The 14123-nt window shown below is 39.4% G+C and overlaps 1 protein-coding gene across 19 annotated transcripts in view; it reads left to right on the forward strand.

The window, feature by feature from the left end:
• Window positions 1-13784, forward strand: part of TCF7L2 (transcription factor 7-like 2 (T-cell specific, HMG-box)) — a 264948-nt gene extending 251164 nt beyond the window's left edge. For 4 of the 19 annotated variants that reach the window (XM_015423797.1, XM_015423799.1, XM_015423800.1 and 1 more), the window contains exons 11-14: window positions 4100-4148; window positions 4687-4737; window positions 5877-5949; window positions 13306-13784. In XM_015423797.1, coding sequence (XP_015279283.1) covers window positions 4100-4148; window positions 4687-4737; window positions 5877-5949; window positions 13306-13744 — 612 coding nt within the window. In that variant the 3' untranslated portion in view covers window positions 13745-13784. Of the gene's footprint in view, window positions 1-4099; window positions 4149-4686; window positions 4738-5876; window positions 5950-6523; window positions 6597-13305 lie in introns of all 19 variants that reach the window. The other 15 variants (XM_015423808.1, XM_015423809.1, XM_015423810.1 and 12 more) reach the window with 5 other exon arrangements.
• Window positions 13785-14123: the final 339 nt, after the last annotated feature.

The raw sequence follows: 14123 nt of genomic DNA on the forward strand, positions 1-14123 counted from the left end.
TGGACATCAGTTGTATTAGATCTCCAGACACCACCTGGAGGTTGGCAAGCCTACCCCCAATTTGGCCCCAGTTTTTGTCCATTGATCAGGTGAGCACTGGTGGCTAAGGGCTGCAGTTACCTGACAGTCTCCCACCATAAGAAGGCAAATGGGAACCCTAGTGTTCAGGGTAGCTGGTTCTATAAACAACAGCCATAGCTGACAAAGGTCTACCTGCTTTGCTTCCCCTAGGATGATCTGTTGTAAAGGAGGCCCAGTACCTTTTAAGACTTGTGTTATGCAAAAAATTTAAACAGGTACTATATTATTAATCCCTGCATGACAAGCTGTGCTTCTGAAATTTACTCTTTTTATAATTGTAAAAGGTACAAAGATCCTGGCCTCCTGTCATTGTTGCCACTGATAGTTAAGTGTCGTATATGCACCATTCTTAACTGGTTGGGCCATATTCTCCCCCCCCCCTTTAATATACTGTTAAAATACTGAGGTGTTTGTTGTTGGTGTTTTCCAAAAGTGTAAATTTATAGTTCAGAAAATTAGGCTGTGTTCTACCATAGCTGTAATCAGTTTGCCCGTGTAAGCAGATCCCTCTATGCAGAGAGGCACAAGGATGTGTTAGCAAGTAACATTTAAAGAATTCCATTTGCTGAATGAACCTTAGGGTTTTCCAGGTGAGGCTGACAAGTGATTGGGGGACTTACCAGGAGCCTCCAGGAAAGGGGAGAGAGGGTTTGGGAGAGGGAACTCTGAAGTTAGTTTCACATTCCTTTTAAATGCTTTCCCTCCATTGGAAATAATGGAGGATGGGGGCACCTTCTTTTGGGGCTCATAGAAATGGACCCCCTGGGCCAATCTTTTTGAAACTTGGGGGGGGGGGGAGTTTAGGAGAGCAGCTATGCTGAAAATTTGGTGCCTCTGCCTCAAAAAACAGCATCCCCAAGCCCCAGATACCCACAGATTGATTCTCCATTATACCCTGTGGGGACCGGTTTCCATAGGGTATAATGGAGCACCCAGTAGCTATCCCCCCCCCCCGCTTTCTGATAGCCCTGAACTGGGGGGTCCCTTGCCCCTAGCTGGGGATTGGCAACCCTAATGAACCTTGAAGATGAAATATTTATTTGAAAACATGTAGTATCAAAATCTGTACACAACCCTTTTATTCGAAGTTGTCTTCTTTAAAATTGATTCCTTTGACTTCCAATTTCTTCCTGTGCTTTTGAACATAAAACAGACGCTTGATAACCTCTTTTGAGGAGAGTGTTTTCCTGACAACCTATGATGTACCTTTTCCCTACTTATTCATCACCGAATGCATTGCCTGTATTTGCTGTTACAAATGGACTACAGTGAGACTATCAGACCACAGGGCCGAGTCATTCTTGGTCCTCTGCAGTATAACTTCCTCTTGGGAGTTCAAGAGGGAGTAGCATTGGGATGTGCCGTAATGCTTGAAAGAGTTTCAGAAAATATTCTCTCTGCCTGAATGACTGTGTCACTGACAGATGGGCATGTATGGTGTCTTAAATGTTTAGGACCTTTACATTTGTCCTCAGCATGTGAGCACTGAAAATCTCTTTCTTCTCATGTTAAAAAGGACAGGATGAGAAAGCTGATGCATCCCCAGCAGCTTGAGGCTCTATCCCCCCCTGACCTTCAGGGGGAACCTCACTTCAGTAGGAAAGCTCAATAGCTTTGGATCACACAAGCACATGTACAAGGGTTTTACTTTTCTCTCCACATCTCTCAAAATTCTTGAAGTTTATCCCTTCTTGTGGGCTTTATTTGGACAACAGACTTTCCCAGGATTTAAAAAAGCAAGTGTTTGTGTATATATGTGTGGTGGGATTTTGTAAGGGGATCTCCCATCGGGTTCTTGTTATCTATCACACACAGAATGGCATCTGCAATCCCAAATCAGGCACTGAAGGGTTTTTTGGATATTTTATTTTTTTTCCAGAAATTCAAGCAAAATATCTAAAATTAGATTTTTTAAAAAAATCCAAATCAACGAAAATATCTCAGTTCACACATGACTGTGGCCCTAACAAGGTTAGCTTAGGAATATAAGGTGTTGCCACTAGGCTTACAGCTAGCCCATGATCATGTGGGGGCATCATTTGTATGAGCTTGTACATCCACATGGATAATAGGAACAAATTGTTGTAATCCTAGTCCTATTACATTGCTTATTAGGTGTCTCGTTCTTTTAGTTGCATTGATTTGCACTGTATAATCAGCCTTGTGTCTCAGCGACAAAGGCAGACAATAAATAAAGTAAATGAGTAAATAAACAAAAATTCCCAAGCCTAGAAAATGGGCTGCTGGAGACAAAATTCTAGCCACATTCTGACTCCACTAAGGCCAGATATGTATTTGTATACACACACGCACACACATACATCTACATTTTCCCTTTACCCCATCCTGATCATAGTGGACATGCTGAGTTGAAACCCAAAATGAACTGAAGTTAAAACTGTAGTGGCTCCAAAGGTTTATTGTAAGGCACACATTATTTATTAATTAATGCTAGAGCCCCTGTTACTTGTAGACATTTTGAACACTTAGTAAGGAAGTTCCACTAAATTCTCAGTTACTTTAGTACAGCGCCTCAGTGTATTACATCTTTACAGAAACAAGCACATGCACAGTCCTCCTCCTATTACTAGAAGGTTCTCCTGAACAACAATTTACTTGTCACATACAAAACAGCAGGGTAGCAGTTTACAGCCTGAATGAGCGAGGAGGAACAAGTTCAAAGGCCTTATGCCTTGAGACCTGCAGGAGCTACATCTTCAAAAAGAACATTCACATCTCCTCTTCTTACTGGTACATGCCAGGGAACATAAACATCATAGTGGACATGCTGAGTTGAAACCCAAAATGAAACGTTGTGTGGGAACTAGACCAAGCTACTGAAGAGAAGACATCACAAATCTAGGAAAGCCTTTTCCTTACCTTCCTTAGGGATATAGCCAATCCTTAGTAAACCAACAAGTGTTCTCATTCTAAGGACATCAGTTTACACTTGTATAAATAGAGCACTCGGTGCCTGTTACTTCCTTGTGAATGTACATTAATAGCCTTTTCTTATTTCTTCATATATAGAAGCATACGTGACCACTGGGCTGCTTGTAGTCACTGACTGGACAAAAAGCAATAGTTGTTGTCTTCATGGAGTTAATAAAGAAGAAAAAACTCTTTAATGTTACCAGTAGTTTTATATCCATTTGTTCCATTATCATTTTGTTTTCCTGCCTTGCCACTATTGAATGACCTTTTGTTACGACTGTTTGAAATATCTTATTATACTAATAAATTCTTCCAACTTATTCTGTTAGTTGATATAGCTTACAAAAGGATCCATGTTTAACATAAGTTACCATAAGTCCATTTGTACTTTTATTTATTCATGAGAATTTCTCAGACTTCATAGAGTGACTTTTGCATAGAGCATTTTCTTGCAGACTTGTTTGTGTACTAAAAGCAAAAGCATAATATCTGGGTCAAATTTATAAATAGTGTGGGCCACCATTCTTATTTGATGTTGACTAGTTCTGGCTCCAGAGGGTTGTTGGCTCCCGTTTTTCAGTTTTTTTTAATATTCTAAGCCAGCAACAGTCCATATAGCAATGATCATTATGTCTTTCTTTTTTTTTTTCTTCAGTTGGACTGGATTGGTTTTTTTAACTGAAAAAAGAAACTGTTTACGCCAAGGCACATACTTTCCAGATGTGTCAAAGTAATTCTTCTACCAACTTTTTGTTTTGTACTTTTACTAATTGTCATGAGTATTACACAGGAAAGAGCTATTAACATTTTTTTTTTAGAGCTGCCTGATCAATCCTGGGCTCGTTTTCCTTTTTGTATATGACATCAGTTATGCTATTATGATGGTTGAAATATCCACACAAGTGGAGAACAAGTTATGCAATTTGAGCTGTTGAAAGGACCACATTGCCACACTCAATGAAGCTGGTCCTGGGGGGGGGGGGATGTATACAGTTCTAGGAGGCCTTGCAGAACAGTTCTTTCCCTTTATCCTCTTGAAAGAAGGGTTTGTAGCCATCATTTCATGTATTTCTGTTTCATTCAGGGCAAGAAGAAGAAGAGGAAAAGGGACAAACAGCCAGGAGAGACCAATGGTAAGTAAATATTTTATTTATTCTCTAGTGGAACAATGGAGACCACAAGTTCCTAATACTGGTTATGAAGGAGTCAGTTAGTAATGTGTCAGTCTCCTTAGGAAAGGGCCATTGCTACATCCAGCTTTTGCTTGCTGGATTTTAAATAGATAATTTGCTTATTGTAGGGCTTTTAAAACTAGCAGCCACAATTACATGCATGAGCAGCATATTGCAACAGTAGTCCAAGTTGTGCTTAGCGGCAAAACCATTCACTGCAGAGCCATAGTTTGTTAATGCCTGCACCATTATTACGAAAGAAGTCTGCTGAGTGTGAGTGTGTCTGTGCACGTGTGTGAGTTTGGTATTAATATGGGCTGTGTGTTCTGATGCATGCCTTTACAGTGGTAAATTGAAGCCATTTTTTTTAAATTAAGGAGGTTTGCCATTCTCTAGGAAATTAGAAATACTGCATAGGCAATACCATAGTCGATTTTTTTAAAAAGCCCTGATTACATTTTTCTTTGAAGCCTTTGTATAATTTGTTCTTTTTTTTCAGAACACAGCGAATGTTTCCTAAATCCTTGCCTTTCACTTCCTCCGATTACAGGTGCTAATGTCATTTTCCGCCATTTAAAATAGTTTTGTAAACTGCTTTTAATTTTTTTATCCTGCCATTTTAGATTTTATTAAGATTTAAACACTGACATTAAAAATAATTTTTACCATTCACACGTTTGTAGTGTGTGTGTCTATATATATATATATGTATAGATATATATATTCATGTGGTATGATTGGTAGTTTTTTTGGTTTTGTTTCTAATTTGCTATTCATTACAATTGCTATTAAACAGTAATACAGTAAAAAATAACTCAGTTATACTAACTGTGCAAATTGAATATGCAGTATTTCTTTAAAGAGACTGATGTAAACTGGAAGAAACTTAATATTGAACCTCCTTAATCTAATGGCATTTACGCGGCACCCACTAAAGTCTTCTCATGCCAGCATGCAACCACATCTTTTTTTAAAAAAAATTGTTTTTTCATTTCTGCTCAGACACATCCATTATTTACTTGCTTTACTTGCATACTGCTTGCTTCCATGCTTCTGATCATGTTATTTCTGGCTGGAACTAACATACCCATTTGCTATCTGCTTGTTCTGATCCATTTCTTTTTTTAAAAAGTTTTTAAAAAAAAAAACAAACCAAAAATGTTTATTTCCAAAGCTGCATTATCCCAAACCCCTCCATAAATTTCTTTTATCCCCTTTTTATTTAAACCTAAAGAGGAAAGCATGTTAGTGAACTAATTTCCATACTTAGCTTCTTTTCTTCCTGTGCTTTCCCCCCCTGTAAGAAATATCTAAACAACAGTACAGTGCACAAAGCATTATTCCCACAAACCGATTTGCATTTTGGGGGGGTCTTGAATTGATAGATCGTGTTTCCAGTTCCTCTTAAATCCTTCTCCTCCTCCTTTTTTTTTAAAAAAGGCAGTGCTTATCAAAGGGATACTGCAGCTTTAATTGCAACAGCTAATTTCAAGAATATTATATATGCAATATTCACTATTTTAAAAATAAAACATTCAGAAGTCGATATTTTGCAATTAATAATGAGGTCATTTATTTTTATTTCCTTTTTTATTTTAATTTTTCTTATTTTATCTTTTTCTTTTTTTTCCTCTTTCTCTCTCTCTTTCTCTCTCTTTTTCTGCTCGCTTCTTTCTTGACCTCATTCAGACCTGAGCGCTCCTAAGAAATGCCGAGCGCGCTTTGGCCTTGATCAACAGAATAACTGGTGCGGTCCCTGCAGGTGTGTATAGTCTTCCCCCGACTTGCTATGGCTGGTTTTGCAGCTGGTTTATTTGGTACTTCCCCCTGCCCCTCCCTCTTCTCCTGCTTTGTTGCTTTATAGCTCTGTGTTGTGATCTAGAAGACACAAGGGAGTGGGACGCTGCTGCGAATTATCATCTCTTTCTGTTTAAAGGATTTTGCTCTCCCCCCCCTCATTTGTGTTTCCTCCACCCACCTCACTGCCGCTAGCTGAAAAAATACCCACTGTAAGACAGCATCAGCCTAGGCCTACACACAAAACCCATCCTCCTCTGTGGAAAGTTGCATATCTTTTTACAAACATTGCAAACATCCTTTGATATCACAGTCTAGAGTGCATCAGGGAAGGCATAAAACTAAGTGAAGGGAATGCACAGCAGGCTTAGGCATTGTAGGTTTGAGTCGCCTTGCAGAGGTCCTCTTCTTTCATGCCCTTTGGTGTGAAAGATTGCCAATTGAACTGAGAGAAATGTTAGCTAAAGCTAAGATTTCACGTCCAACTGAGCTCTATCCACCATTGTGTTGTATTTTTTGTGTTTACCTTGTGCTAACAGATGCAAATACTCCAAAGAAGTGTCGGGCATTGTTCGGGCTTGACCGACAGAGTTTATGGTGCAAACCATGCAGGTATACTACCCGTTAGGCCTTTGGGGAACTAAAAGCATTCTGTCATCTTAGTGTTACATGTGTGATTTATTTTTTAATCTTTTACCCCTTCCACTCCCTGCCTTCCCTGCTACTACAACATCGATTGCTAATAAATATTTATCTTGCTAATTCAATGCAAATTTCTTCCCTTTCTTGACCAATAACTGATTTCTTGGTGGTAGCTGGGAATTGGTACACCCCTGAAATGCAGAAGCTAATGTTTCTTGGTCAAACAAGTATGTTGTGGACATTTACACGAGCTTCTGTATGTGTGCCCACAGTCTCCAAAGGATTGCAAAAGATTGTATCACTGCAGCTCCAATAATGTCACTATGACAAATGAGAATTTTACAGGTCATAAGCAAAGTCTGTTAATAAATTCAATAGCATGTTTTAAACTCTACATTAAATATGCTTTTGGCAGCTCATATTATTCCTAAGATTCATATTTGGCATGATTTTTAAGATGCCTGAAGGAAATCTTTGCAGTGCCAGCTTGTTACTGGCCCATTAGGTTCACATCTATTGGACAAGTTATTTTGTTACTCAGATGTTCAAGTTTATAGATAATTGGCACCAAAGGCCAAAACATTTGAAACACTTGTTCTACAACAGGTTTAAGTGAAACCTGTAACTCCATGGATAAATTCTGTAGGCACCTGTTCTTTGGTGAAGGGAAACAAACTATCTCTTGTTGCATTCTTTTTCCCTATATGGTTAAATTTGTTATTTCTCTGTTCTGATCCAAGCAGTCTTTGAATTTGGAATATTATGATGGTAGGTATTTCAGTCCGATGCACACTCTTCTCTGTATGTAGTGCTTCCCTCCTCACCTTTCCCCTCTTATTCACACCCATACCATGTGCTTCATCCCTTTTTTAGAATATAGAGCAGTTATTCATATTCTGCATGTTGACCCTGTTAGTTGTGTGATGCTAAGTTTTAAACATGGATTGAAACTGTACTGTCCGTCTAATTGTTAGATAAAGTTCATGCATCGTCCTTCAAGGGCTGCATTTCCCCTAAACCCTGTGACCTCCCATCTGATGCATGCTCAAGCACTGTGATTTGTGTGGCAGGTGCACCAATGATAGTAGAGGTCAATTCAATACAAATATTAAATTTCTTTTAAAAATCACAATTTCAAGGGGAATAATACTTGGATACCAGCTTAAACAGTGAACAGGAGGGCTTAAGATAACTAATATAGTCTATATCTAATTAGGTATATCTGGGTTTTGACGGTATACGAAACAAGTAGTTGTGTGACCTATAGATAGTCATTTTTATATTTGTCACACTTGCAGGGTTGAACCACTAAAATCAGTTGTACATAGGATTGCGCTGAGTGTGCTGTACAGTTGGAAGAACTAGGCTCTAAATCCCTGGTAACAAGGGGATATTAGGAATAGAGAAAGGGGCTGATGAGCCAGCAAGCTTGGCTTCACCTGTTGACCTGCAGCCACACAAGCTGAGACTTTAGAAGTAACCCTAAGCAGGTCTACTTGAAAGCAAGTCCAGTATTATTCAGTGGTGCTTGATCTTAGGAAACTGTCCTCAGGATTATGGGCAAAGGGCTCCCTTCACCCTTTGTCTTCCAGTATGAACATTATATATCTGTTTTGCTATTCACCCTGGAAAAGTGGGCAAGATTATAAGCTGCTTTATACTCAGTCAGGTCCATCAAGGTCAGTAGTGTCTACGCAGACTGGCAGTGACTCTCCAGGTTCTCAGATAGGGGTAGAGGAACCTAACTGATTCTGGGATGCAGTGGGCTTGGTACCAGGGGGTTAAACCAAAAGCCAGGTGGGAAGCCCTTGGGACCAGTCTCCAGTTGCCTACTGTAAATCATGCTCCTGCCATTTACTATCCATCTACAGAAGCCAACATTCTACTGTTCTAAAGCTTCAAGCTTAAAAGGATCCCAAAGTCTTTATTATCATGGCATTTTGATTTAATTCAGCAAGCATTGTTACAGGCTAGGATCTTTGTTTAAAAGTAACATTCTTCAAACCAGAGCAAGCAAATTAACTTTGCATGATTTTTATCAACTTTATTATAATGGATTTTGATAAACTTTTTTAGGTTGTGGCTTCTCTCCCCCCACCCTTTTCCCCTTTGATTCCAGTGTTTTTCTAAAATTGAATTTTGAGAAATAGATTGTGCAATGCACAGCTCAAAAATGGGAGATAAACTAGCCTCTCCACATACAACATTATGCACGTTGAACTGAATGCACATAGAGGGGGAGTGGACCTGAACATACCTACCCTATGTCCTGCCTGTGTATAATTGCTGGCTCTCTGTTCCCACAGGGTGTATGCTCCCTACTGTGATTAGAAACATTTGAAAAAGCAGCATTCCCAGTCATGGGGAGAAGGCCTATGCTTGTACACTTCCTATGTGCATGGATTCTGCTCACAAGCAAGTAATCATGCTTAGGTGGGACTGGTGTGCATTTCACCCAGCCCCATGGTATTGATTTCAGCGTGCATAATGATGTGTGTAGAGAGCTACACTAAAATAGTGATGGATAGAGCTCACAAACCAGGCACTTGAGCTCTGTCAGAAATAGCATCAGTTTCCAGGAATTGGCTTCAGGGATTAATAAGAAAGAGACAGTGACTCTGATGTAATTATTAATTTTTCCAGTGTATTTAACATTCCAAACATACATTAGTTTCTGTTAGGAATCTATCTTGATCTTTGTTTTAGGAATGCACCTACATAGAGAATCATTATCTAGAACACAGAATTCAGCATTTTAAAGGTCAGAACAATCATTTGACTGCCGTCAAGTAAGAGGCTTTTATAGTTGGTTGTTTAAAGCTATCATCACTGCCATTAAGCAAGGCGCCTTCACATTTGAATTTCAGCTATTTCTCGATATTGCTCCACATTCTAAATAAAAAGGCATTGTTGAGCCAGTTATTCTGATCAAGCTTTACCATCCCTGAAAAATAGATTCATATGCTCAAGGGTTTACCCAAAGCTGTTTTGTATACTTGGCAATTCTGTGGGTCTTCCAATGAAGCACAGAAAACATCCTGAAAACCACAGCTTCCAGTTATTGGGGGGGGGGGGTTAGTAGCTAGTTCTGAAGCTTTGAAGAGAGGTCTAAAAGGAGTAGGCAAAGTCTATATGCCCGGGGGGGGGGTGATGGGATTACCGTTGGTTGATAGAAACTGTACAGTGTTCTGCCCATTCCTCTGACAAGTGGGATAAATTATACATATGAAAATATATGAAAGTTTGCTTTCATTATCTAAACTCTAGACTTAGCGCAGAATCTTTGAAGGTACATTCATCAGTGAGCTTGCCTTTTATTTTTTGTGAGCAGGGAAATATAATTTGATAGAATCATAGATCACGGTTGGTTGGTCGGTTGGTTAGTTAGCTAGTTGGTTGGTTGGTTGGTTGGTTGGTTAGCTAGTTAGTTAGTTGGCTGGTTGGCTGGCTGGTTGGTTGGTTGGTTGGTTGGTTGGTTGGTTGGTTTCCTTCATTTGTACTCCACCTTTCTCCCCAGTGGGGAGCCCAGTGTTCCCTCTAAACTGAGTTAGTGTGAGCTAGCTCAGTTTTTTTTAGACTCTGGCTCACACATTTTTGTGTTAGCTCAGGAAGGATGGCTCCAGAGCAAACTAATTTATGCAGCAGCCAAATCGCTCCCTCACAACTTTAATGCCAGGAGCTCACAAAGTAGAATTTTTGTTCACAAGACTCCACAGCTTAGAGGAAGCATTGGTGGGGGCCTGAAATGGCTTATATCATTCTCCCTTCCTCCATTGTATCCTCACAACAAATCCTGTATGGAAGGTTAGGCTAAGAGTGTATGCCTGGCCCAAGGTCAGTGTATGACTGGCCCAAGCTTTCATGGCAGAGCAGGGATTCAACCTGGGCCCCCAACTCTAATCTGTGCACCACACTGACACTTTCTAGTTTGTGCATTATGTATTTCTAATCTATTGGGGTATGCAACAATCATTTTATATAACCTTAGACACACCAGCTCCTGGTTGTTGTTGTTTTACTCCATCTTTTGCCTCAATCATACTGGACAAAAGACTGATTCTGACTTTTAAGTGACTTAAGGAGTGGGTGACAATCAAAGTCATAAAAATACCATTTGTATCTTGATTGTATTTTGTCATAGTGGGCTCTGGCTTTTGTTAGCCAAGTAGATTTTTAAATTTTGACAAAAAAAGAGTAGGTGGCAGGGAGGTGGAGGAAACTGAATTTGGGTGCTGATCTCAGCCCTATTTAAGGATGAAATTTCAAGTGCAGAAACGTAGCTATCTTCATTCCCTTAATAAAATAACCTATCTCAGTCTTGTTGGCATCATATGGACTTACCATAATATGGTATGCCCGTGATTGCAAAATCTTTTATCAAGGAGAAGCATCTGAGAAATTGAGTGGGAGGGGAAGTGTTTCACCTAGAGATCCCTTCCATTGTTCCATAAAGTGTACCTGTCCCTGTACCATTTGTGCTGCATTTGTGCTATTAAGGGCTACCAACAGCATGGTGACTCATCCACAAAGTCTCCATAACTTTTACTGGTAGAGCTCACTGTGGTATTTGGAAAATACTGCTGTCCAGCCAAGATAGGAGTATTTTGCATGTTGTGTGCTGAACATCTTCATATAATGGGCTCCCCTAAATATTAGCATCACTCTGTTAATATAATCTTGTTCATTTCCCATGGGTTGGTCAAAAAATTGCTGCTTTGAACTGTTGATATGGTAACATTGCCTCCTTTCAGCCTGAAGGGACTAATTAAATAGTAAGGAATAAAGAACATGAAATAGTTCAGGCCAGTGGGTTACATTAATTTCTTGCTAATAGATTTCCAGTTTTTATTACTCAAGGTAGGAGACTGCTAGCAAGGTTCTGTTTAGAGCCCACCAAATTGCCTTTTCATCTTTTAACTTGCCTTAATAAAGCATGGAGTGCTGTTGCCTGCCATCTTGCATATTTTCTCTTTTCTATTATTTTCTGCTCATTATCTTCATCTCTGCTTTTGTTATTTCATTTCTTAAAGTTTTAAATGCATGACTGTCTTAGTTTCTAGCATGTCTTGATCAGCAGGCTAATGTGGTTAAAATTCTTCATTGCCCTAACAATTGACTTTGCTTTATGGAACTTTGGACGGAACCTGAGTCTTTTGGCTGGGGCGGGGGGGCGGAGTTAGTCACTTCCCGGATTCCTCCAGGAATGATAAAGAATAGGCTCTCTAGGATCCCTACCAGTATAGATGCTAGTATTTTGGATGCAGGCTCATCACAGGAAGTTTTAATGTCCCCTCAGAGGCTAAAGGTGATCTGGCAGTGCATTGTACCTACACAAGCCTCAGTGAAGTGAAAAGGAACAATATGAAAAGGAAAAGTGGTAGGTGAATAGCTCTCTTAGTGGATATAGTCCTCCTCTTGGATACGTAAAGGGTAATTCCCAGACTGCAGATATAATTTCTTGTTCCTTTTTTGGTATTGAGCATGACTAAACCAGTGAAAAATTCCCCGGCTGACTCTTATAATTCAGTGTTAGGTCAGCATAGAGCTGGTCTTCTGCCCTTTTGCTTGTGGAGACAGCTTCAACAAACCTCCATTGGATATATAAGCTTACATATTTTCACCTGAGACTCTTAGGATTGCCAAGGTGTGCTAATAATGTAATCATTACATTGACTTGTCCTTTTGGCCAAAAAACTATGCTTGCTGTTGTTTTTTTTTAAGAATCTGTGGTGCCCAGTGGGTACCTGCTTTACAGGATGCTTGCATTGAATGCCTAATACTTTTGCTGTGCCACCAAACATATTTCCTGAACGTAAGGCAGTAATTTCAGTGGAAAAGTAGCATCCTTTGATTTCATTGATTCTGATAAATGCGGTTGGAGGGGCAGCTTGGTCTAATAAGTTTAACTTTTTGTGAAGCTCTGTTTTCTAATTGGTTTTTTTTTAATGTACCTGTTATTGTTTAGTCTGTACACTCCATCTTTGAAGTTGCAGGAATGAGTTCAGGCAATATTCCTATAACAACAAAGTAGAAAAAAATAGTTCCTTTTCCCAACCCCACCCTTACAAAAATGTGATAAGCCACAACCTGCAGGTCATTCAACCAGTTATTCTTGTTAATTTGGATGATATTTCTGTTCATCTTTCTTTTCTTCATTCCCCCCTTTGATTCTTCCTATTGCTCTCTCTTCTATTTTTGTTTTTTGTTTTGTTTGTATGTGTGACATTGATGTGTTTTTTTTTCTTATGGTGTGGTTCTGAACAGAAACAAGCAGAAGTGGTAGATCTTCGACTACAATTATATCGCAAAGGTGGGGGTCTCTTCTAAAAGAGGCAGGAAGTCACTGAAAGGAAACTCCAGAGTCAGTCTTTCAGAACTGTTTGATATCAGCTAAAGAAAACAATCTGTACTGTTTTTTAACAGGATGATAGGAATTTAAACAGCTCAAAAATAAATCTGGTTGTTCCGAAGAGAACCTGACACTGATTGTTTGTTTAAGTTTTTTAAGTGAGACAAAAAGTCAATTTTTCTAGACAGTAGAAAGTTGAATTCCTTAAACTAATAATCAGCCAAGTGTGACCAGCACAACTGTAACGGGGTGTAGCTGCTTTTGGATTACTTTTCTATTCCATTAGCATCTTTGTCTTTTATTCACAGAGGATTCTCTCCCTGTTTCTAGGAGAAAAAAAAAGTGCGTTCGCTACATACAAGGTGAAGGCAGCTGCGTCAGCCCACCCTCTTCAGATGGAAGCCTACTAGACTCTCCTCCGTCTTCTCCTAATATGCTAGCCTCCCCCACAAGAGACTCAAAACCACAGACTGAACAAACCCAACCTCTCTCACTCTCATTGAAACCCGACTCACTGGTGCACCTCTCAATGATGCCGCCCCCACCGTCCTCCATAGTCCTGACGGAAAACTCCACTAGCAAATCCAGCAGTCTGCCTGCTAGTACTTGTCAGAACGGGGGATTAGACCATCAGTCTGCCACTTTACAGCAGTCAGCAGCATCCTCTTCTTTGTTAGTGCAACCATCAACATCCTCCTTGCATTCCCATAATTCTTTGGCTGGGACACAGCCACAGCCACTGTCACTTGTAACCAAGTCTTTAGAATAGCTTTAGCCTCTTGTAGCCCTTTTATTAATTTTTTTCTGTATGTTGAGATTTATTTTTTTCCTTTTGTTGGTATTTTTTTTAAATTGTGCCATATGGCTACATTAGTTGATGTCTATCGAGTTCATTGGTCAATATTTGACCCATTGTTAATTTTGATTATTTTCCCTTTTGAATATGTAGATGAGAAAATAAATCCTCATGATTCTGCCAAAATTTTTATCAACAGCTGTTCAAAGTTTTTGTAGCGTTTAAAATATATATATATATATATAAATATATATATACATAACTGTTATGTAGTTCCAATAGCTTAGTTTCAAAGACTGATTTTAAAAATGAAAAGAAGCAATTTTGAAGCAGCCCTTGCAGAAGGCGTTGG

This window comes from Gekko japonicus, unplaced genomic scaffold (genome assembly GCF_001447785.1).
Source record: "Gekko japonicus isolate JY-2015 unplaced genomic scaffold, Gekko_japonicus_V1.1 scaffold180, whole genome shotgun sequence".
Taxonomy (NCBI): domain Eukaryota; kingdom Metazoa; phylum Chordata; class Lepidosauria; order Squamata; family Gekkonidae; genus Gekko; species Gekko japonicus.